The sequence below is a fragment of the Dendrobates tinctorius genome, unplaced genomic scaffold (genome assembly GCF_039654945.1).
Source record: "Dendrobates tinctorius isolate UK_male_01 unplaced genomic scaffold, ASM3965494v1 ptg000107l, whole genome shotgun sequence".
In the NCBI taxonomy this organism is placed as follows: domain Eukaryota; kingdom Metazoa; phylum Chordata; class Amphibia; order Anura; family Dendrobatidae; genus Dendrobates; species Dendrobates tinctorius.
The window spans coordinates 38,029,780-38,055,157 of record NW_027361775.1 but is presented as its reverse complement, the minus strand read 5'-3'; the positions used below and the strand labels follow the sequence as shown (position 1 = coordinate 38,055,157).

Below are 25,378 nucleotides of genomic sequence, written 5' to 3'. Positions count from 1 at the left end.
TGTCCAGGATTGTCCTTAATGTTGAGTAAACTGTAAGGCTGGCTTGACATGGGCGTATTTTGCTGTTTGTATATAGACCAAATTGCCCTTTCTGGCAGCAGGGCTCCTGACATGAAAGCCTCCTATGTGAATGAGATTGGAAGCTTTGGTCAAGAGACCTGCTGCCAGACCAGGCATTTGGTCCATATACAGACTACAAAATATGCTCTCATGGACTTGACCCGTAAGTGTATGGGAAATGTGGTTAGGGGGCTCTCCCAACTGATTTTGAATGTGGAGAGTGAGTATGTTGTCAAACACCTCTGATGGCAGCTTATCACTTAGAGTAACCTTGGTTTCTAACAAAGATTAAAACAGTGCAAGCTTCTTCCTGTGCCAGGTCTTTTATTCCTCTAGTGCCTTCCTCCTCTCTCCACCCCACATAGAATCTTATTAGCAGCTGCCATCTCCTTTTATGTAGGGAAGACAGGAATAAGCTAAAGGCAGAGTTCATCAGTCACCCACATCTCCATAGAATTTCATCATTAGTCGCTGCCGTCTCTTATCTTAGGAATGTAACAACCTTTCCTCACTGAATACAGGTTTTTACCTGTGAACCGAGAATTTTTTTTTTTTTTTTGTGTATTTGAACATGCCTGATCTTTCAGGAGGTCGAGATAAACGAGAGCTGCTTGACTGGTTCTCCTGACACTTTTGCATTCACTTTCTTTTAATTTACTGTTTTTGAGGACAAAGAATCTAGACTAAACAGGGTTTTGTTTTTTGTGTTTTTTTTTTTTTTTTTTTTTTTTTTTTTTTTTTCTCTTTAGAATTTGAACTTGGATGTCAAGTGGATGAATTCTGCTTTGGGAGACTTCAACCGAGCTGTCACCGCGCTCAAGAAAAACTTTCTGGACACTGACTTGGAAAATAATCCTTTTCTGCGTTCACTAAATGATCGTGTTATGAAGGTAAAGTTTTTATGAATTACTACTTACTAAGGGTTTGTAGGGTCTTAATTTCACGTTAGTATGTGGGTTTTTTAAGTTTTGAAGGAATTTTTCTGCTATTAACATAATTCCAATTTCTAGAAATTCCACATTCGAACTACAAAAAAATCCATTTTGGTGGTTTGCATGATATTGCATTGAAATCAGATGGCTTATTTAAAATTATTATTTTTTTTTTTTTCCTATGACTAGTAATGAGCATAAGTGCTTGGATAAGGTGTTATCAGAGTATGCTCATGTAATGTCTTTGGCGTGTTCGAGTCACTGTGGCTGCTTGTCTCACAACTGTTAGACTGTCGGGCAATCTATGCATTGTTGCAGCTGTTGAACAGCTGTGAGACATGCAGCCATGGGAACTAACTATTTTTTGAGCTAGTTGAAAACTCTTGATCAGCATATGAGTGAGCTCGGATAACTCCTTATTTGAGAATGTTCACTCTTCACTACGCACTACTCCAAACTCTCAAACTGACAACATACTAAAAAATGTGCTCGTTAGTCTTCTGTAAGGCCTTTCAGGCATTTAGAAATTAACATGTTTTTTTACACTTTTTTTTTTTTTTTTTTTTTTCCTCCTCCACACCTTTTTAGGTTGAGCACTCTATGCTCTCTCCCTATGCTTCTCCTAAAGAATCACCATTTCGACATATTCTTTATGGCTTTGGCACTCACACCTTTTATGCACTGAAGAAGCACCTAGACTTACTGAAGGAAGACAAGTCAAAGTTTAATGAAGATTTCTTCAAAAACCAGTTGGCCCTTCTAACATGGACTGTACAGAGTGCTGCAAATGCCCTAGAGGGTGAGATTTGGGAAATAGATAACGAGTTTTAAGGTGATGCTGTACACCTCCAAAGTGAAGCACTTATTCCTATACATTAGGCTAAAATTATTTCAATATCAAAGGGAACCTGCCTTCTGATTCTAACTGTCCAAACCAGACAGCATGGCTGCAAAATCGCAGGTGATTGTGGGGTCTCTCCCTTGTATGTACATGGGGAGAGACCTGTAAATTTCCTCCTAAGCAGCGCAGGAAAGAGCTGGCCAGAAGTCTGGGCAGCATGAATCAGATGACAAGTTTCCTTAGTTTACGAATCTCGTCCCCCTCGTGTCCACATTCTTGAGCCAACATCTGGTGAAATAACTTTGTGGTTTGTGCCATACGAATACTAGCCACTGGCATAGAGGTGCCACTTTATTTCCCCTCTCGTTACTTTCTATTGTGCACAAGGTTGGTATTTCAAGGCTGCTAATTCTGTCCCATTTAGAAAAGTTTTTTATACATGATCCCACTCCATTTTTTTTTCCATGCATTTCTACTTGAAACCTCAGAATAACTGTAGACACTATAGAGAACCAGGAACCTTTTATACTCCTGAGGTCTGGATCCTAATGGCAGACAGCCTGGTCTTGGCGAGCAGTTATCTGCTGCCTCGCTCAGGTTACACAGTAAGTAATCGACTACCTGCAGTGCAGGATCAGTATGGATGGCTCAGACTAGCAGGATTCTGAACGTATATTAAGCACTGAATACTTATTTATTTATCAGTGACAGTGATCACTATAAATGGTGTTAATTTGTTATTTTGGTAATTATCGGAAGCAGTGACTTCCATAATTGACGGTTATACTGTCGGATTTTATTTTTTTCCGTATGATAAAAGCAGCATCTGCTTAACCAGTCTGACATGATACTGGAATATCTGCTCTCCCTGTGCCATGCAACAGAGGGCTAAAACACTTGCAATTGCTAGAAATTCTTCCTGTGCTTTAGGTTAGTGGTTGGGTTCCTTAATGAGCCGCATACATGTAAGATTATAGCTATCTATATCCACTTAAATAACATGATGCTGGCTAACACATGGCTGATGGTCAGTAACTTGATGCCAGGGTATATAAATGATGTATGTTCAGGCATGCAGCTTATGCAGGCAGGCAATCACCCATCTTTAGGAGTACCAGGGATCTTCTGTTGCATTGCACAGTCCATAATAAGTGCACACAAGCACTTCTAAGCTACATTTTGACTACTAGGGTGCCTTATACTTGTAAGAGTTGGGTCACATGGGACATCAATTTAAAAGCAAAAATCTGCAAAAAAAAACCCCTCAAATGCGTGCAGGTTTTGCTTTGTATTTTACTTGGTGAAAAGTTGCAGTGTAAACTGACATGTTCTGGATTTAAATCTGCACCGCGTTGTAATCCTTGCTGATTGCGTGGATGAGATTCCCATTCACTGTACTGCTACAGTTCAGACGTAACATCCAGAGCATCCGCCCCATGTAAACGTGCCCTAAAGCAGACTTTCCAGTATCTTGTATCATGAAGCGTATAAGCTTACATTATCGGGAGCAGTGTCTTCCATAATGGATTGTGTACAAAATTGGTAGTTTTTGCCTACCACAGTGTTATATCGGGGGCAGTGATCCCTCATATGCTACACTACAGGTGTACTTAATTATCGGGGACAGTGTTTCCCATAATTGGTTTTCGGTTTAAATATTTGCTTGCAATGCTTAGCGCTGTTCACTAATTGCATATTGTGTTCCTTGTGTGCATGTTGTGGTCTTCAGGCTCCCTCTAAAGAAAGCATTTGACTTCTGCTCGGTGTAATTGTCTTTTTAAATTTCTACAATATTTATACCAGTTTAGAAGCCTTTTCACTTAAATATATTCACTCTAGAGAATGTGCCAGGTCTCTACGATTGGTACTGTTACAGGTTACACCCTGAAGCACTTGTAAGGCTGAGAGTCTTCCTTTTCAGAATAAGCACTTAATCTAAAATGACCTTGATCATACTTGGTGAAAAGACTTTTCACCATCAAGCATTTGTTTTATGGTTGTGGAAAAATGTCATTAAGAACTATATTTTTGTGTAATTCTCTTTTCCGCAGTGCATGTTTCATGTGCCTGAACTTCTTGTCTGTCCATTACACAAACATGTTGACTACTGTATCATAACCCTGAGGGTTTACTGTCCTCAAAGCAGGTGAAAACCTGAGGAATTCTAAGATTAAGCTGACCTGTTGCCAAGTGTGGCAGTGCAAGCAGCATACATTGATAAATTGACGACATGGACCTAATGGCACTGGTATACTCACTCTGGCTGTATCTGTTTAACTTGGACATTTTCATTTTGTAATTAAGGGAAGTATTCCAGTATGATTAGGTGTAAGATAATGGTTTGAGTTTGTATTAAATCTGGGGACAGATCTGCTTTGACATGGTTACAGCCACTGGAATGTGTACATATTCTGCATTATTGAAGATCAGTCGATGGTATAGCCAATGAATTACGAGGTTTTAAATATTTGATCATTAACCCAAGCATGTAGAATGTTTGTTTAATGGGTTATCCACCACCATTTTTAAAGTTGGACCATTCAGGGCTGTTTTTGTGGAGAATGGGTAACCCCAATAAAGTAAAATCTAGTTAAAGCAGATTAACACCCCTCTCTGGATTCCTCTGGGTGTTCCTTGCCTAAGGGTCTATGATGTAATGAGCTGTAATTTCTACTGTCACCTTGCTTATAATGTCAATGATTGGCTGTGCTTAAATAAACCATTTTCCCTAATCTCTCGTGTGTTTTTTTGTTTTGTTTTTTTTCCTGGATTTGAGGAACCTTTTTTAAGCCACATGGTTTGTTCACTTGTTGCATTTTTTTTTTTTTTTTTTTTTTTTGTTTGCCATGGAAAGAAATGCAGTTTACAGCATCAGCAAAGTGACTAGGATTCCCTAGCAGAATTTTGAACCATCTAGACTATCTTTTCAGATCTGTGGCATTGCTGTTTTATGCTTTGCAGTATTTTTTTTACTTCATATGAATGGGGGTAGAGCAAGTAAAAATGCACTGAAAACATGCACTTTTCCTTCACCCATGATGGGAACCTGCCAAAATATAAGGGGCGGTACCTCTCCCCCTCTTCAGTTGGGTTCCTGTTCTGGATGGGAATCCTGTATGGTGGCGGTGCTGGTCATGGATAAGGAAAGTTTTGCCTTTTCCTAGGTGTCAGAAACTCCCTCAGTTGGTGGTCAAACAGGACAACCTTGATATCGGGAATACTTTGGGGAAACACCAGTAAGCGATGTGATCCTGACAAATGCAAGTTCCTCGGGGTGGGGGGCACACCTAAGATGCCAGGCAATACAAGGGTCCTGGTCTCTTCAGAAGCAAGGCTCATCATGCAACCTGAAAGAACTATGGGCAGTGAGCTAGTCCCTGGAACACTTTATTCCCCTCCTCCGATGCCACAATGTCCATATTGTCAGACAACAGCCACAGTAGCATAAATCAACCACCAGGGGGGGGATGAGATTGCACTGGAAGCAATCAACAGTATTTTTCTCACAGCAGAACACTTTCTGTCCCTGATTGGCACTACACATAAAGGGGCAGAAAACATCAAAGCAGATCTCCTGAGTCGCAACAAACTAAAACTGGGGAATGGGCCTTAAACTACAGAATCTTTCAGCACATAGTACATCTGTGGGGATAACCAGAAATAGATTTGTTTGGCAACAGGCAGGTCAAGTTTTGCTTGTTAAATACCCAAGGGAAAGACCATTTGCGGTAGACTCCCTACATATTCCTTGGGATTTCAAGATGGCCTACGCATTCCCTCCAGTGACTGATTCTGGCAGTAGTGAGGAAAGTCAAAAGTGAGCAGGTAAGTGATTTTGATTGCCCCATTCTGGCCAAAAAGACCTTGGTTTTTTCCTCTTCGCCACGACAGCACCCACTGAGAGAGGGGATCCGCCCCAGGAACAGGAAACCTACAGAGATAAATGGGGCGGTCCCCCTCGCTCCCTCAGTTTGGTTTCCTGTTCCTAGGAAGGAACCCGCAGAAGAGGATACCTGGTCTGGTAGCCGCCTGCCTGCATAATATGAGCAGCAGGGGCCCCAGGACCGGAGGCAGCGTCGGGCGGAGAGGTGTATTTCCCCCCCCCAGAGCTGGCGTAATGCAGGTGAGGCTGGAGGTGAAAGTGGTGCCAAAGCTCACTGGGGTAATGGCTATACCCCCCCTCCCCCCCCCCCCCCCCCCCCCCGGGGTTGGACGCATTACAAACGCCATCGGGCGTACTGAGGCCGGCGCCCCCCCCCCCCCCGTGGCAGAAGGGCTTGTGCGGCGTGTGCTGAGCGGCGCTGCTGGAGTCATACCTGGACAGGAGAGGAGTCCGTGCGTGGAGAGGGGGCGCAGACGCGCGATGCGCCGGCCGCATCACTATTTGCGGTGACCCAGTGCAGGAGAGGCAACCCGGAAGTGGAGGAGGACTTCCGGGTTCAGGCTGAAGGCAGAGACCGCGGGACAACGCCCGCGCATGCGCAGTAGGGGCTGAAAAAAAAAATGGTAAAAAAAAAAAAAAGAGGAGCAGCTATAGCAAAGGCTTTAAAAGGAAGCCACAGACACAGCGCCAGTGCGCAGTCATGTCGTCCTTAGATGACTCAGCTTCACTCCCATTAGGTCAGCCAGTGGTATCCCCACTTGGTAGTCGACAGAGCAGTGCTACGAGAAGATCCAATAGCACCAGAAGAAGTGGCAGCTCTAGGAAGGAATCCATTGGGCCTTCCAGACAAGATGAGCCGGTAGAGAAGAAACGTAAGGAAAGGAAGTCGTCCCATGCCTCGCCTCAGCCTGGGTCCCGGACACCGCAGCCGGTAGTTGCTGACGAAATTCACGGGTGAGTGTTTTTTGGTCGGGTTAGATAATTGATGGCCTTCTCTTTCTGGTCCATACCCCTTTTAGGCTAAAAGAACAGAGAAGGCGAAACATAGAGAGTGTGCCTTATGTTCACAGCCCCTCCCGGATGGCCACCCAAAGAGATTATGCCAATCATGCGTTGAGGAGGCCTTGCAGGAGGAATCCTCACGAAAGAAGGAGGATATCCGGGCAATGATAAGAGAGGAACTACGGGCCTTAGGCGGTTCCAGTAGTCTAGGGGGTCACTCCTCCATGAGAGAAATATGTTCACCTAAAGGAGGAGTCTCGCTGGCGTCCAGGTCACCGTCAGATACCGGAGAACTAGATTCCGATAAGTCCCAGGAATACCTTTCCTCAGAGGACGAGGATCAGACGTGTTTCCCCACGGACAGTGTCAGTAATCTTGTAAAGTCTGTCCGAAATACCATGGGGTTGCCGGAGAGTAAGGACCCCAAGACCCCTCAGGACATTATGTTTGCGGGTATTTCTCATAAAAAGATCCGAGCATTCCCAGTGGTCTCAGCTGTAAAAGACCTAGTTAAGAGGGAATGGGAGAAACAAGGTCAGAGGACCTTCCTCCCCTTAACGTCAAAGCGTAAGTATCCCTTTGACGATGAGGAGTTAACGGCCTGGTCGAGAGCCCCCAAGGTGGATGCGGCAGTGGCCTCTACCTCCCGTAGATCCTCCTTGCCGGTGGAGGATTCGGGAACTTTGGCTGATTCTTCGGATCGTAAGACCGATACATTCCTCAAAAGATCTTGGGAAGCTTGTACGGCAGCCTTTAAGCCCGCAATAGCAGCCACATGTACGGCAAGATCTATGTTGGTGTGGCTGAACGACTTGGAGGACAATATTAAAAGTGGAGTAGCCAGGAGTAGGCTTCTTTCCTCTATGCCCCTCATTAAGGGAGCAGCGGCCTTCCTCTCCGACTCCTCTGCGGATTCTCTCCGGTTGTCGGCTAGAGCCGCGGGACTGACCAATGCAGGCAGGCGGGCCTTATGGTTGAAGGGGTGGAAAGGAGACACACAAACAAAAACTAGATTGTGTGCTATACCCTGCCAGGGTAAGTACCTGTTTGGTACAGAACTGGATGAAATTTTGACAAAAGCGGGGGAGAGGAAAAAGGGGTTCCCTAACCCGTATGTTCCGTTCAACAGGAGGGCCTACAGGAAGCCGCCGTTCGGAAAAAAGACTTTAGACCCCAGGATCGCTGGGGAAATAAGGACCCCAAGCAAATAGGCAACCTATTCGGGAAACGTCCCTTCAGAGGAGACAGATCCCGATAAAACCGTTATACCGGTAGGTGGCAGGCTACTAAGATTCAGCCGCCAATGGATGAAGGTGACATCAAACCCGTGGGCCCTAAGTATTGTATCATCAGGCCTAAAATTAGAATTCGTTCGGTATCCACCGAACTCCTTCTTATTGACTTCTATGAAGTCCCGTTCTCAGCAGGAAGCACTGGAGATGGAGATTGCGGTACTGCTATCTAAACAGGTTCTAGTGGAGGTCCCAGACGACGAAACAGGGATGGGCTTTTATTCTCCTCTATTCTTAGTCCCAAAACCAGATGGCTCTTACAGGACTATAATAGATTTAAAAAAACTTAATACCTTCCTAAGACTGAGGTCGTTTAAAATGGAGTCAATTAAGTCTGCAATAAAGCTTTTGTTTCCCAGGTGTTATATGGCGGTCTTGGACCTAAAGGACGCCTACTACCATCTCCCCATATATCAAGGGCACCAGAGGTTCCTGCGGGTAGCAGTCTGGTTCAGAGGTCGGATTCAGCATTTCCAGTTTGCGGCAATGCCATTCGGGCTATCCATGGCTCCTCGGGTATTTACCAAATTAATGCTGGAAGTAATGTCATATGTAAGGCTGAATGACACCCTAGTTGTCCCTTATTTAGACGACCTACTCATAGTGGGGAATTCTGTTTCACAGTGTGAAGCAAGAATAGCTAGAATTATCTCATCCCTACAAACACTGGGTTGGCTAATTAACTGGGAGAAATCCAGACTAGAGCCTGTGACCTGTCAAAGGTTTTTGGGCCTGCAAGTAGACTCCGTAACTGAGGAGTGCTTTCTGCCAAACGCCAAAGTAATGGCCATAATTGACAAAGTACAGAATGCTACAGGAAGACCCGTAATATCATTGAAACAGGGCATGTCCTTGCTGGGGTCACTAATATCATGCATTCCAGCGGTGCAATGGGCTCAGTTCCACTCTAGAGAACTACAGTGGGCTATTCTGCAGGAGATAGACTGCAGGGGCGGCTGGAAGGGAAGATATCCCTATCGCCCGAGGTGGTTGAATCCCTAAAATGGTGGTTAATTCCTTCCAATCTATCGAAGGGAGTACAGTGGTGGGTGACTCCCTCCAAGATACTCACCACAGATACCAGCCCCTTAGGTTGGGGAGCCCACCTAGAGGAGCACATGGTACAAGGCTGGTGGCGGGAGAATGAAATAGAGGCCTCCTCTAATGTAAAGGAGCTAACAGCGATTTTTTTTATGCGATATCTCGCTTCCTCCCGCAGTTAAGAGGCGCCCACGTAAGGATCCAGACAGACAATACCACCGCAGTGGCCTATATAAACCGGCAAGGAGGCACGCGGTCAATGCCACTGATGTCTATCGCAGGAAAGATTCTGGAGATGGCCGAGGTCCATCTTCTCTCCTTGTCAGCGCTCCATATAAGAGGAGTGGACAACTCCCGAGCAGACTATCTCAGTCGCCAGGCCCTATACCAGGGAGAGTGGGTCCTCAGCAGAGACGTCTTCGAAATGATAGCGTCAGAATGGGGCAGACCGGAGATAGACCTTTTCGCAACCAGAGCCAACAGGCGCGTAAAAAGGTTTGCTTCTCTCTACAGGTCGGACAACCCAGATATTCTAGATGCCCTCCAAGCACCCTGGACATTCCAACTAGCCTATGCCTTTCCTCCGATGGTGCTACTACCAACAGTAGTCAGGAAAATAAGACAGGAGAGGGCGAGGGTCATCTTGATAGCCCCGTTTTGGCCAAAAAGACCGTGGTTTTCATGGCTGAGAGCCATGTCGGTAACCGACCCGTGGATCCTGCCGCTGCACCAGAATCTTCTCTCGCAGGGACCCTGCTACCATCCACAGGCCAAAGCCCTGCACCTAGCGGCCTGGAATTTGAAAGGGAGCTACTGAGGCAGAAGGGTTTCTCAAGGAACCTAATCAATACCCTGCTACAAAGCAGGAAGGAGTCCACGACAAAGATATATGCTAAGGTGTGGAGGAAGTTCCTGGCCTTTCACCCAACAAGACTAGCTGGTGAAGTACCCATTACGGCCATTCTAGAGTTTCTACAAAGAGGCCGAGAACTTAGACTCTCAGTAAGCACTCTTAAGGTCCACGTGTCAGCCCTAGGAGCCCTGTTTAACTATAACGTGGCAGCAAATAGATGGGTGACTCGGTTTATCTCGGCCTGTCAACGAGCAGAACCGGTGCATGTGCCTCGACTTCCAGCGTGGAACCTTACTTTAGTTTTGGATGCCTTCACTCAGGCACCATTCGAGCCCATAAGCTCAGCATCAGTAAAGTGCCTCTCATTGAAAACGGCTATGCTGGTGGCCTTAGTATCGGCCAGGAGAGTGAGTGATCTTCATGCTCTGTCAGTAGACCCACCATTCCTGTCAACAACACGAGACAGTCTCATTTTAAAGACGGACCCGTCCTATCTGCCCAAACGGGCAACTAAATTTCATAGGTCTCAAGAGATATGCCTACCTTCATTCTATGAGAACCCGTCAACACAGGACGAGGAGAAATATCACACCTTAGATGTGAAGAGAGCTGTGCTAGCCTACCTTGATAGGACCAGTCCCTGGAGGCAGAGTAGGTCTCTTTTTGTCTCATTCCAGGGCAGCAGGAAGGGGTCTGCAGTTACATCAGGCACGATATCCAGATGGATTAGAGATGCGATCACAATGGCGTATCTGACAAAAGGAGAAGACCCTCCACTGGGGATTAAGGCGCACTCTACTAGAGCCATATCATCCTCCTGGGCCGAGAGGGCGAACGTCCCAATTGAACAAATATGTAAGGCTGCAACCTGGTCTTCTCCATCTACCTTTTATAGTCACTATAGACTAGATTTGTCCTCTACCGAGGATCTAACTTTTGGTAGATCAGTCCTTAACACGGTGTGCCCGCCCAAGTGATTATCTCTGAAAATCTCTTAGTGGGTGCTGTCGTGGCGAAGAGGAAAAACCGGATTACTTACCGGTAATACTCTTTTGTAGAGTCCACGACAGAACCCGCTCACTTCCCTCCCGTAAGAATTTTTTTCACACATGGGTCTCCTTGGTGGTGGAGATTATAATTTAAGTTGGATATGTGATTAAACTTAGTAAGCTTAAAACTGCATAGGGGTAAGATATATGAATCGCCCAAGCAAAATGACTAAAACATGTATGGCGGTTCCTCCGTTGTTCTCGGTAATACAAACTGAGGGAGCGAGGGGGACCGCCCCATTTATCTCTCTGTAGGTTTCCTGTTCCTGGGGCGGATCCCCTCTCTCAGTGGGTTCTGTCGTGGACTCTACAAAAGAGTATTACCGGTAAGTAATCCGGTTTTTCCCTTCACCCATGACGGCACCACCTGAGAGGGATCTGCCCTGCCAGGACAGGAACCTACTGAGACATAAGGGGTGGCACCTCTCCCCCGCTTCAGTTGGGTTCCTGTCCTGGAAGGAACCCCACTGTCGGCAGTGCCTGTCATGGGCGAAGAAAATGGACCCAGCCCCGTCCCGGCGCAGGAAGAACAAGTCTCACCTGCAGCACTGGCCGTTGGGTGCTGGATGTGCAGTCCCCGGGCCCTCCGGGGTTCTGGGTTCGTTCGGGCGTCGGTGGGATCCTCGGGGTCTGCGTGAAGCCCCCCACCACGCTGCACTCCCCTCGCGCACGCCGCATCTCGATCCCCATAGCAGGGGAGAGACGCTGGCTTCTGGCCGCTGATGTCAGCGGCGCACTGCATGCTGGGGGATGCAGCAGTGTCCAGGTCCTCCAAAAGGTCGGCCCTGCCCCTGGAAGACGCAGGGGTTCTTAGAGACCCACTAGACAAAAAGGCGGACTCATATTTGAGGCACGCATGGGAGGCGACAGCAGGAGGATTAAAGTCGGCGATAGCGGGCACTTGCACAGCACGCTCCCTCATGATCTGGCTGCAGCAGTTAGAAGAAAAGCTGGCTTCAAGGGTCCCAAGATAGAAAATCTTATCGGAGATGTATCTCTTGCACGGGGCGGCAGCTTTTTTGGCCGATACCTCGGCGGACTCTATGCGGATGACAGCCAGGGCAGCGTCACTATCAAATGCTGCTAGACACACGTTATGGCTTAAGGGCTGTCCGGGTGACCTTCAGTCCAAGGCCAAATTATGCTCCCTCCCCTGCGACGGTCGATTATTGTTCGGCAAGAACTTGGATGATATACTGGAGAAAGCAGGCGATAAGAAAAAAGGCTTCCCCAGATTCCCTATGGATCAGAGGAGACAGCCCTTTCGGAGGGGGAGATTCAATAGGGGGCGCCCTCCCGCTGACAGGAGAAGATGGGAGGATAAAAGAAAAAAAAAATAAATCAGGATTTATGTTTGGTGGAGGCACCTCCACCTCAAAAAAGTCACCACAGTGACGCCAGTATTCCAGTGGGGGGGGGGGAGATGAGATGATCTCCTCCAACGCCTGGATCCTAACCATCCTAACAGAAGGCCTGAAAATTCCCTTCATTCGCCAGCCAAAATCCATGGTCGTCATCACACCCTGATCAGGAAGGTGACCGAAGAGCAGGTGGCCTTAGAAACAGAGATCCTGAGCCTGATAGACAAGCGGGTACTCTCCGAGGTACCATGCCTACAGGAAGGGAAGGGGTTTTATTCACCCCTTTTTCTGATTAAAAAAAAAAAAAAAAAAAAACCCGATCAAACATTCAGGACAATCATAAATCACAAACGGCTCAATCTATGGATAAAGAACTCAACCTTCAAGATGGAATCTGTAAATACGGCGGTGAAGCTGCTACACCAAGATTGCTTCATGGCCGTAGTCGATTTAAAGGATGCGTATTATCACATCCCTATCCACCCAGATTACCAGAAATACTTGAGGGTAGCACTTTATATTCAAGGCACACTAAGACACTTTCAGTTCAGGGCCCTTCCGTTTGGCATATCTATAGCCCCGAGAGTTTTCACCAAGGTCATAGCGGAACTGACTGCCTTTCTCCGGATTCACGACAGTCATAATACCATACCTGGACGATTTTCTCATAGTAGGCAGCTCAGAGGACCACTGTACAGCGCAGTTGACCCGGGTGATCAACACCTTGCAGGAATTAGGGTGGATAGTCAATTTCAAAAAATCAAAATTGCAACCCCTAAAAAAAAAAACAGACCTTCCTAGGATTCGTAGTAGACTCAGAAAAGCAAGAGTGCTCCCAGAGTCCAAAATAGAAAAGGTGCAGAATCTGGCCTTCACGGGCCAAAACCAACCATGTATGACTTTAAGAAGAGCAATGTCCCTGCTAGGTACCCTAACATCCTGTATTCCGGCGGTCAGGTGGGCTCAGTTTCACACCCGGCAACTCCAGTGGGAGATACTAACAGCACAAAGATCGCTAAGAGGGCGTTTAGAAGGAAAGCTGGAGCTTTCCTTAAAAACCAGAGACTCTCTCAATTGGTGGCGGGACAAGAGAAATCTGACCTTGGGAATGCCGTGGGACAGACAGACGTCAGATATAATCTTAACAGATGCAAGATCCTCGGGGTGGGGGGCACACCTAAGGGGCATCATAGGTCAGGGTTCCTGGACGTGTCAAGAAAAGAAAGCATCCTCCAACCTGAGAGAACTGTGGGCAGTGAGCAAGGCCCTAAGTCACTTCATTCCGCTACTCCAGGGTCGAAATGTACGCATCATGTCAGACAACAAGGTAGTGGCATACATCAACCACCAAGGAGGGACAAGATCACACTCCTTAATGGAAGCGGCGACAGACATTCTGAGCAGAGCAGAAGAACACCTACACTCCTTGACAGCCTTACATATAAAAGGGGCAGAAAACATAGAGGCAGACTTCTTGAGTCGCAATACCCTGAAGCAGGGGGAATGGGCGCTAAACCGGTCCATTTTTCAAAAAATAACTCGGCTTTGGGGGAAACCGGTGATAGACCTCTTTGCCAACAAACACAACAGGCAAACAGAAAGGTTCTGCTCTCTAAACCCGAGAGAAAATCCATGGGCAGTGGACTCGTTGCACATCCAGTGGAAATTCAGGCTAGCTTATGCGTTTCCCCCCCCCCAGTGGCTCTGATCCCAACAGTTGTCAGAAAAATCAGAAACGATCAGGCCAGGGTGATTCTGATAGCTCCACTTTGGCCAAAAAGGCCCTGGTTTGCTCTGCTACGAAGGATGTCCCTCTCCGATCCATGGGTTCTGCCAGAAATCCCGGACCTACTAGCTCAAGGTCCAATATTCCACGCTCAGGTCAAAGGATTCCATCTGACGGCATGGAATTTGAAAGGTCGCTTTTAACGGATAGAGGGTTCTCCCCCGGGTTTGTGGCCACCCTGCTAAAGAGTAGGAAACCAGTGACTACTAACATCTACGGCAGAACATGGAATAAGTTCCTGCAGTTCTTAGGTAGGCCGTTAGGAAAAGATCCCCCGATTAATGCCATCCTGGAGTTCTTACAATCGGGGTTGCAGATGGGGTTAGCAGTGAACACACTTAAGGTTCAGGTGTCTGCACTAGGGGCGCTCTACAACTGCAAATTGGCATCAAATAGATGGGTAGCCAGATTTATTCAATCCTGCCATAGAGCTAGGCCTATCCCAATACCCCGGATAGCCCCCTGGGATTTAAACCTAGTGCTAGAGGCCCTTACAAAAGATCTGTATGAGCCATTACATCAGCTACCCCTAAAGTTTCTGACCCTAAAAACAATCCTGTTAGTGGCCCTCACGTCAGCTCGCAGGATAAGCGATTTACAGGCTCTCTCAGTAAATCCACCTTATATGCAAGTCTTTCAGGATAGGGTAGTGTAAAGAACAGACCCCGCTTATCTCCCCAAAGTAGCATTAGATTTCCATCGGGGCCAGGAAATTGTCCTTCCATCTTTCTGCGAGAACCCAAAAAATCTGGGGGAGGAAAAGTTCCATAGTCTGGATGTTGAGAGCTCTCGTAGAATACATATCTATAACTAGCCAGTGGAGGAGGTCCCAGTCCCTATTCGTAGCTTTTCAGGGTGCCAGGAAAGGCTATGGGGTTTCAAAAGGGACTATTGCTAGATGGATTAGGGAGGCCATTAGTGTAGCCTACACAGCTAGTGGTATCCCGATTCCTGACGGCATCAAGGCTCACTCCACCAGAGCCGTGGCGACCTCCTGGGCCGAAAAAGCAGAGGTATCGATCGAACAGATTTGTAAGGCCGCTACCTGGGCCTCACCTTCAACCTTCTTTAAGCACTATAGGTTGAATCTATCCTCCTCTGCTGACTTAACCTTCGGTAGAAGGGTGCTGCAAGCGGTGGTCCCTCCCTAAGGTGTTTCGAATCTCCAAAAATCTCTCAGGTTTTGCTGTCATGGGTGAAGGGAAAACCACCATGGTTACTTACCGGTAGCCGGTTTTTCCGGAACCCATGACAGCACCTGTATATTTCCCCCCCCCCTTTTTCACCATATGGGTGTGCACAATTAGTAGGGTGTTTTTTGAGTGTTGTGGTGTTGGATTAAACATGTAACTAACCGGGAAGTCCTCTCAGTGCTCTGTAACCCAACTGAAGCGGGGGAGAGGTGCCGCCCCTTATGTCTCAGTAGGTTCCTGTCCTGGCGGGGCGGATCCCTCTCTCAGGTGGTGTTGTCATGGCTTCCGGGAAAAACGGCTACCGGTAAGTAACCATGGTGGTTTCCCTGTTGCTGATAATGTCACTATCAGAGCCATGGAACCTGTTTAGAGATCCCAGACCTTCTCAGTCAGGGTCCAGTATTCCATGCGCAAGTGAGAGGATTCCATCTTGCAGCATAGAATTTGAGAGTAGTATAGTATTCTCTCCGGGACTAGTTTCTACCTTGTAGAAAACCCATAAGTACAAAAATCTATGGCAGAACATGGAGTAAATTCCTACAATTCTTAGGGAAACCATTAGACCAAAAATCTCCAATTGGTCCCATCTTAGACGTCCTATGATCAGGGTTACAATTGGGTCTGGCTGTAAATACCCTTAAGGTTCAAGTATCGGCATTAGGGGCATTGTACAATTGCAATCTATCAGCAAATGGATGGGTAGCAAGGTTCACAAAATCTTGCCATAGGTCTAAAGGCCCTTTTACATTTAGCGATGCACCAGCGATCCGACCCGGTCAGGATCGCTGGTGCATCTCTAAATGATCGCTAGTGAGCTTTCATACAGAAAGACCTCATAGCGATGCAGCAGCGACGCAGCGGACGATACTCACCTTTCACACACAGCGATCCTGACGTCCTCCCGCCCGCCTCCACACGTCGCTCGTCGTCTCAGCAGGAAGCCGACGACGAGAAATGGAGCCGGACATTCTCGCGCGATCAGCGATGGACAGCGGGGGAGCCGGTCGCTGGTAAGTATCACACATGGCGATATCGCTAGCAATATCGCTATAGCGTCACAAAACCGGTGACGTTTTAGCGATATTGCTAGCGATATGGCTTAGTGTAAAACCCCCTTTAACCTATCCCAACGCCAAAAATTTCCCCGTGGGATCTAAATTTAGTTTTAGAGGCTCTCACACAAAGGAACAGTTTGAACCCATTCAACAGTTGCCTATAAACAGGGCTGGCTTAGGCAAAGTGGGGCCCTAGGCAAAGATTAAAATGGGGCCCCAAAAGCTAACATATTGCACATCACACAGAAGCATTTCGGTTTTATTTACATGCACTGAGTTCAGGCCGCTAAATGAGTGAGCGACAGTATTGAAGTCGTTCAACACTTGTTTCCTGGCCTCTTTCCACCGTCTGAGAAAGAATGATGGGGACAGAACCATCACTAATCACTAACAGATCACCATACAGTATCATGTTATCAGCAGCACATCTACAGTTTACACCCCATGGTCCTCCATATAATATAATGTGCCCCATAGTCCTCCATTTAGTATAATACGCTCCTCAGTCCTCCATATTGTATAACACACTCCCTATAGTCCTCCATATTGTATAATACACTCCCTATAGTCCTCCATATTGTATAATACACTCCCTATAGTCCTCCATATTGTATAATACACTACCTATAGTCCTCCATATAATGTACCCCATAGTCCTCCATATAGTATAATACACTCCCCATAGTCCTCAATATAGTCTAATACTCCTCATAGCCCTCCATTAAAATACTCAGTTCTCCATATAGTATAATACACTCCCCATTGTCCTCCATATATAAAATACACTTCTCAGTCCTCCATATAGTATAATACACTTCTCATAGTGCTCTATATAGTATAATGCACCGCCATAGTCATCCATGTAGTACAATTCACTTCCCATAGTATAATGCACACCATAGTTCTTCATATAATGTATTCCACATAGTCCTCGATACAGTATAATGCATCCCACATATAGCATAATGCAGCCACCCCAGAGTATAATGCAGCCCTGCCATACAATATAATGTAACCCCCATAGAATATAATCCAGCCCCCCTCTTATAGTATAATGTAACCCCCCCATAGAATATAATGCAGCCCCTCCATAAAATATATGGCAACCCCCTCAGAGTATAATGTAGCCCCTCCATAGAATACAATGTAGCCCTTCTCATATAGTATAATGCAGCCCCCATAGAACATAATAAAGCCCCCATACAATATAATCTAGCACACCACAGATTATAATGCAGCCCCCCATAGAATACAATGTAGCCTCCTCATATAGTATAATGTAGCCCCCTCATAGAGTATGATGCAATCACCCCCCATATTATATAATATAATACAGCTCCCCATAGAATATAATGTAGCCCCAAACAGAATAAAATACAGCCCACCTCCCCATAGAATATAATGTAATCCCCCATATTATATAACACAGCCTCCCCCATAGATTATAATGTAAAATGTACCCCCCTCTTGGTGTATATAGCCCAGCCCCACCATGGTATATAGGCATATAGCTGCCCCACAGTCCAGTACTCATACTGATATATTAAAAAAAAAAAAACACTGTTCTCACCTTCTCGTGCCCGGGCTGCTCCTGTCTCCTGCTCTGCCGGCACAGTGAGTGCGCGATGATGTCATCGCGCACCCGCTGTGTCAGAAGCAGAGTGGGGAATGATGGGAGAGGGAGCGTCGGCTGACGCTCTCTCCTCCATTATTGTTTTGAACTGTACCGGCAATTGCCGGTATAGTTCAATGCGGCGGCGGGAGTTGGCGCTGGGGGCAGGGGCCCCCCCGCCTCACAGGGACCCCATAGCGACTGCATGATGTGCTGCTAGCTGTGGGAGTGGGAGCCCTAGGCAGCTGCCTGGTCTGCCTGCCCCTAACGCCGGCCCTGCCTATAAAGTACCTTGCCCTGAAAACTTATATTAGTAGCACTTACATCAGCTTATGGGGTGAGTGATTTGCAGGCCCTCTCCATAAATCCACCTTATATGCAAGTATATCAGGATAGGATTGTATTAAAGACAGACCCCATATATCTAACCAAAAGTAGTGTCCTATTTTCACCAGAGTCAGGAAATTATCCTTCCCTCTTTCTGTGAAAACCCCAAAAATCCAGGGGAAAAGCAATTCCACAATCTGGATGTAAGGAGGGCTCTGCTAGAGTATGTGTCTGGAACTAGCCAGTGGAAGGGGTCCCAGTCCTTATTCATAGCCTTTCAGGGGGCCAGGAAGGGTTATGGCATGGCAAAGGGGACCATTGCCAGATGGATTAGGGAAGCTATTAGTATAGCACACTCAGCTAGTGGTACTCCAATTCCTGATGGCATCAAGGCTCATTCCACCAGAGCCGTGGCGACCTCCTGGGCAGAGAAAGTGGAGGTATCAATTGGATCAAATTTGTAAGGCCACTACCTGGGCCTTGCCATCAAAATTCTTTAGGTACTATAGGTTGAACCTATCCTCAGCTGACCTGACCTTGTGGTAGAAGGGTGCTGCAAGCAGTGGGCCCTCCCTAAGGTCTCAAAGTCTCTCAGGTGTGCTCTCATGGGTGAAGGGGAAAACCATCAAGGTTACTTACCGGTATTACCCCCCCCTCCCCTTTTCACCGTATGGGTGTGCACAATAGTGGGGTGTTTTACAATGTGGTGTTGGATTAATGTGACTAACTGGGAAGTCCTCTTATACTCTGCAACAAACTGAAGAGGGGGAGAGGTACGCTTATATTTACTCGGACTCCAATGACCGCACCACGAGAGGGGATCCGCCCTTCAGGAACAGGAAACCTACGGATACAAAAGGGCGGCACCTCTCCCACGCATCAGTTGGTTACCTGTTCCTGAGGGACGGGATCCTACAGAAAGATGGATCCCAGGCTGGCCGGTGCAGGTAGCGGGGGGAAGGGGTTTGTCTCCTACCTCGGCCTGGCGCGGAGCTCCTGGAGGACGCCACTGTGGCCCTGGATGGGCAGCGTGGCGTGTGCAGCAGGGAGCGGTGTCCAGAGGATGTCTGCCTCCATAGGAAGGATCGGCCACTGCCGGTGCGTATGGCTCCGGCGGCGCAGTGGTCGGGGGGCGGCGCGGCTGCATGGTGCTGGGGAGCGCTGCATAGGGGAACGCCTGGGCATTCCGCATGACTAACGGTTTTCATCGGGGGCACTTACCCAAGATGAAGGCGCCGGTCCACCGGCCAATAGCGGCGCCAGCTGGGGAGGGGGGCCCTATTAGGGGGGAGGGTGCGGCATGTCTGCTGTCCAGAGGAGGGGTATATAGGCAGGACCCTAGATGGGTGCCATGCCTTGGCCACATTATTGCAGCGCAGTAATGGAGAGTGATCAGCAAAAGCAGCAGCAACAAGCATCACTGCCGCCCCTGGAGGACAGAAGAGGAAAGAGTCCCGTGACAGTAAGGAGCAAGCGGGACGAAGTGACCGATCCAGTCATAAAAGCTCCTCTAGACGGACAGGAGCATCGACTGAGAAAAATCCCCCTCATTCTCCAGTACTTAATTGTGGCACTGGTAAGTGATCTACATGAATGTTCACTCAGTGACGGGGCCTCCCTCTGTTTTATTTTAGGGGAAGAAAGCCACAAGTAAAACAAAACAGAGTGCGCACTGTGCGCATGCCCATTGCCAGACTCGTGCCCCAAAAGGTTGTCCCCCCCCCCCCCCCCTGTATCCAGCAGACAGTGGCGGAAGAATCGCCCGTGGTAGCTGCAAGCTTAAAGGACATAGTCAGTGCAGAGATGAGGGAAACCCTGAAATCCCTGTCCCAACCGGGAAGCTTAACCCCTTCATGACCCAGCCTATTTTGACCTTAATGACATGGCCATTTTTTGCAATTCTGACCAATGTCCCTTTATGTGGTAATAACTCAGGAACGCTTCAACGCATCCTAGCGATTCCGAGTGGTTTTTTTCGTGACATATTGGGCTTCATGATAGTGGTAAATTTAGGTCGATAATTTTTGCGTTTATTTGTGGAAAAAAATGGAAAATTTTGAAAATTTTGCAATTTTCAAATTTTGAATTTTTATTCTGTTAAACCAGAGTTATGTGACACAAAATAGTTAATAAATAACATTTCCCACATGTCTACTTTACGTCAGCACAATTTTGGAAACATTTTTTTTCGTTAGGAAGTTATAAGGGTTAAAAGTTGACCAGCAATTTCTCATTTTTACAACAAAATTTACAAAACCATTTTTTTTTTTTTTTTTTTTTAGGGACCACCTCATTTGAAGTCACTTTGAGGGGTCTATATGGCAGAAAATACCCAAAAGTGTCACCATTCTAAAAACTGCACCCCTCAAGCTACTTAAAACTACATTCAAGAAGATTATTAACCCTTTAGGTGCTTCACAGGAACTAAAGCAACATGGAATGAAAAAATGGAAATTTTAATTTTTCCAACCAAAATTTTCTTTTGGCATCAGTTTTTTTCATTTTCACATGGGTAACAGGATAAAATGTATCCTAAAATTTGTTGGGCAATTTCTCCTGAGTACACCGATACCTCATATGTGGTCATAAACCACTGTTTGGGCGCACGGCAGGGCTCAGAAGGCAAGGAGCGCCATTTTACTTTTTTAATGTAAAATATGCTTGAATATTTAGCGCTTGCCATGTCGCGTTTTAAGAGTACCTGTGTGCCTAAACATTGGAGCTCCCCCACAAGTGACCCCATTTTGGAAACTAGACCCTCCAAGGAACTTATCTAAATGCATAGTATGCACTTTGAACCCCCAGGTGCTTCACAAATTGATCTGTAAAAAAAAAAGGACTTTTTTTTTTCACAAAAATTTTATTTAGCCTCAGTTTTTTTTTTCATTTTCACATGGGCAACAGGATAAAATGGATCCTAAAATTTGTTGGGCAATTTCTCCTGAGTACATCAATATCTCATATGTGGTCATAAACCACTGTTTGGGCGCACCGCAGGGCCCGGAAGGGAAGGAGCGCCATGTGACTTTTTGATTGGAAAATTAGCTCCAATCGTTAGCGGACACCATGTCGCATTTGGAGAGCCCCTGTATGCCTAAACATTGGAGCTCCCCCACAATTGACCCCATTTTGGAAACTAGACCCCCAAAGGAACTTATCTAGATGTGTGGTGAGCACTTTGAACCCCCAAGTGCTTCACAGAAGTTTATAACGCAGAGCAGTGAAAATAAAAAATCACTTTTTTTTTTTTGCTCAAAAATGATTTTTTAGCCCGCTATTTATTTTCACAAGGCTAACAGGAGAAATTGAACCAGAAAAGTTGTTGTGCAATTTGTCCTGAGTACACCGATACCCCATATGTGGGGGGAACCACTGTTTGGGAGCACGGGAGAGCTCAGAAGGGAAGGAGCGTCATTTTGGAATGCAGACTGATGGAATGTTCTGCGGGCGTCATGTTGCGTTTGCAGAGCCCCTGTGTGTCTAAACAGTAGAAACCCCCACAAGTGACCCCATTTTGGAAACTAGAACCCCCAAGGAGCTTTTCTAGATGTGTAGTGAGCACTCTGAATCCCCAAGTGCTTCACAGAAGTTTATAAATGCAGAGCCATGAAAATAAAAAAAATATTTTTTTTTTCCTCAATGATTTTTTAGCCCGCTATTTTTTATTTTCCCAAGGGTAACAGGTTAAATTGGACCCCAAAAGTTGTTGTCCAGTTTGTCCTGAGTACACTGGTACCCCATATGTGGGGGGAAACCACTGTTTGAGTGCACGGCATGGCTCAGAAGGGAAGGAGCGTCATTTGACTTTTTGAATGGAAAATTAGCTCCAATCGTTAACGGACACCATGTCGTGTTTGCAGAGCCCCTGTGTGTGTAAACTTTGGAGCTCCCCCACAAATGACCCCATTTTGGAAACTAGACCCCCTAAGGAACTTATCTAGATGCATAGTGAGCACTTTGAACCCCCTGGTGCTACACAGAAGTTTATAACGCAGAGCCGTTAAAATAAAAATATTTTTTTTTTTCCTCAAAAAATAAATTTTTAGCCTGCTATTTTTTATTTTCACAAAGGTAACAGGTTAATTGGACCCCAAAAGTTGTCCAGCTTGTCCTGAGTACGCTGGTACCCCATATGTGGGGAGGACCACTGTTTGGTCACACGTTGGGGCTCAGAAGGGAAGTAGTGAAGTTTTGAAATGCCGACTTGATGGAATGGTCTGTGGGCGTCATGTTACGTTTGCAGAGCCCCTGATGTACCTAAACAGTGCAAACCCCCCACAAATGACCCCATTTTGGAAACTAGATCACCCAAGGAACGAATCTAGATGTGAGGTGAGTACTTTGAACCCCCAAGTACTTCACAGAAGTTTATAACACAGAGCTGTGAAAATAAATATTTTTTTTCCTCAAAAAATGATTTTTAGCCCACTATTTATTTTCACAAGGGTAACAGGATAAATTGGACCCCAAAAGTTGTTGTCCAGTTTGTCCTTAGTACGCTGGTACCCCATATATGGGGGGGGGACCACTGTTCGGGGACACGTTGGGGCTCGGAATGGAAGTAGTGACAACTTGATGGAATGGTCTGTGGGCGTCGTGTTACGTTTGCAGAGCCCCTGATGTACCTAAACAGTGGAAACCCCCCACAAGTGACCCCATTTTGGAAACTAGACCCCCCCCCAAGGAACTTATCTAGATGTGTGGTGAGCACGTTGAACCCCCAAGTGCTTCACAGAAGTTTATAACGCAGAACCGTGAAAATAAAACTTTTTTTTCCACAAAAATAATTATTTTAGCCCCCATTTTTTTTTTTTATTTTCCCAAGGGTAACAGGAGAAATTAGACCCCCAAAGTTGTTGTGCAATTTTTCCTGAGTACGCGGATACCCCATAAGTGGGGGTACACCACTGTTTGGGCACACGTTGGGGCTCGAAATGGAGGGAGCACCGTTTGACTTTTTGAACGCAAAATTGGCTGGAATAAACTGTGGCTCCATGTCACGTTTTGAGATCCCCTGATGTGCCTAAACAGTGGAAACCCCTCAATTCTATCTCCAACCCTAACCCCAACACACCCCCTAACGAAATCCCAACTCTAACCCTAACCCTAATTCCAACCCTAACCCCAATTCCAACCCTAACCCTTAGTCCAGCCCTAGCCCTGGACCTAACCCTAATGGAAAAAAAAATTATATATATTTTTTTATTTTATTTGTCCCTACCTATGGGGGGTGATAAGGGGGGTGGTGATTTACTTTTTTTTTTTTTTATTTTGATCACTATGAAAGTTTATCATAGTGATCAAAATAAATGAATGAATCTGCAGCGTTGCAGATTCGATTCGGTGCACTGCGCATGCACCCGCCATCTTCCAAGATGTCGGCGCCCATGACGCTGGACGGCGGGACACCGGGACGGATAGCGGGAGGTTGGAGGCACAAAGGAGGGTGAGAGTGGGTGATCGGAGGGCTGGGGGGGCGGAGGGAAGGCGGGGGGGGGGCAGATTATGACGGCGGCTGCCGATCGGTGCCGTCAGACGGTGGCGGCAGCCGATCGGTGCTGTCAGTCGGTGTGGGGGGGGGTCGGGTCTCGGTGTCCAGCCATGTCCGATGCTATTTCAGCATCGGCCATGGCTGGATTGTAATATTTCACCAATTTTCATTGGTGAAATATTACAATCGCTCTGATTGGCTGTTAAAAATGAAACTGCCAATCAGAGCGATCGTAGGCCCGTGGGGGCTAAGCCACACCCCCCAGGTGTTAACTCTGAAGGGTCCTTTGTGTGCGGGTCGGGTGACCTTTCAGTGACCCCGGTCACCCGACCCGCAGGGGGGCTATTTATAGCATGACGCCTACGTAGGCGTCATAGGTCGTTTGGGCACGACTTTTCATGACGCCTACGTAGGCGTCATGGGTCGTGAAGGGGTTAAGGGGTGGGGACCCTGTGGAGTCTGATTCCCCGGTAGAATGGAGGAGAGTTAAGGACTCCCATGTTTCATCCCCCTCATCCTCAGAAGAGGAGGATTCGGGTTGGTTTCGTCTGCCGCTTGACCGAATGGACAAGCTGGTAAAAGCGGTGAGAGGAACAATGGAAGTGGAGGAGCCCAGTCCTCAGTTATCCATGCAGGATGTCATGTTCAGTGGGCTGGAGCAGAGGAAGTGAAGGGCCTCCCCCCTTGAACGAAAAGATTCAAGATCTAATCCATAGAGAGTGGAAGAAACCAGATAAGAGAGGTTCCCTACCTCCAGCCCTTAAACGTAGATACCCCTTCGGTGAACACTTGGGACAAAGCCCCCAAATTAGATGTGGCAGTCGCGAAGGCATCAAAAAGGTCCTCACAACCTTTCGAGGACATGGGGTCCCTTAAAAATCTTTTAGATAGGAAGGCAGATACCTTCCTTAAAAGCACCTGGGAGATGGCAGCCGTTTTTTTAAGACCAGCAGTAGCCTCAGCCTGTACGGCCAGGTCCATGATCTGGTTGGACCAGTTAGTATCACAGTTGAAACGGGACGTCTAGACAGACTATTCTTGGGGGCCCTACCAGTAATCCAGGAGGCCGCAGCCTTCCTAGCGGACGCCTCTGCTGATGCGGTAAGAATGGCCGCCAGGGCAGCAGGACTCTAATGCGGCTTGTAGAGCCCTGTGGCTAAAGTGCTAGCAGGGAGACATTCAATCCAGAGCAAAACTCTGTACTATCCCGTGTGAGGGGGAATATTTGTTCGGAGCAGTCCTGGATGAGCTGCTTAAGAAATCTGTGGACGATAAGAAAAAGTTCCCGAATTTGTGGTCCACATCCTACCGATGTCCATTCAATAGGAGATTCGGTCAGGGGAGAAGGCGCAATCCTTAACCTAATAGAGACCGTCCCAGATGGGAAGATAGAATAAGAGGTACGGGCTTCATGTTCAGGCGTTCCTCAAGAGAGAAACCGAGCCAATGACTAGCAATTCCTGTGGGGGGTAGACTGTCAGCCTTCCTCCCAGCATGGTTGCAGATCACCAGTGGTGACTGGGTGCGGAATGTAATATCCACCGGGCTCAGGTTGGAGTTCAGTTATGTTCCACAGGATACCTTTAAACTAACTCCCTTA

The 25,378-nt window shown here is 47.0% G+C and overlaps 2 protein-coding genes across 2 annotated transcripts in view; both read left to right on the top strand.

Annotated features, from left to right (window-relative positions):
• Window positions 1-4,565, top strand: part of TFRC (transferrin receptor) — a 56,773-nt gene extending 52,208 nt beyond the window's left edge. The window contains exons 18-19 of the mRNA XM_073589368.1: window positions 810-950; window positions 1,581-4,565. Of these exons, the coding sequence (XP_073445469.1) occupies window positions 810-950; window positions 1,581-1,823 (384 nt within the window). The 3' untranslated portion in view covers window positions 1,824-4,565. The remainder of the gene's footprint in view (window positions 1-809; window positions 951-1,580) is intronic.
• Window positions 4,566-6,094: 1,529 nt separating this feature from the next.
• On the top strand, window positions 6,095-8,270 carry LOC141100713 (uncharacterized). The gene is made up of 2 exons (XM_073589367.1): window positions 6,095-6,647; window positions 6,736-8,270. Exons 1-2 carry the CDS (start codon window positions 6,417-6,419, stop codon window positions 7,927-7,929), a joined length of 1,425 nt encoding a protein of 474 aa, XP_073445468.1. The 5' UTR covers window positions 6,095-6,416; the 3' UTR covers window positions 7,930-8,270.
• The last annotated feature ends 17,108 nt before the right edge of the window (window positions 8,271-25,378 follow it).

What these genes read in the sequence shown, in the direction of transcription:
- LOC141100713 (XM_073589367.1), top strand. Translation starts at nt 6,417, where the DNA reads ATGTCGTCCTTAGATGACTCAGCTTCACTCCCATTAGGTCAGCCAGTG. An exon ending in GGTCCCGGACACCGCAGCCG is followed by an intron (nt 6,648 to 6,735) that starts GTAGTTGCTGAC and finishes TACCCCTTTTAG; the next exon opens with GCTAAAAGAACAGAGAAGGC.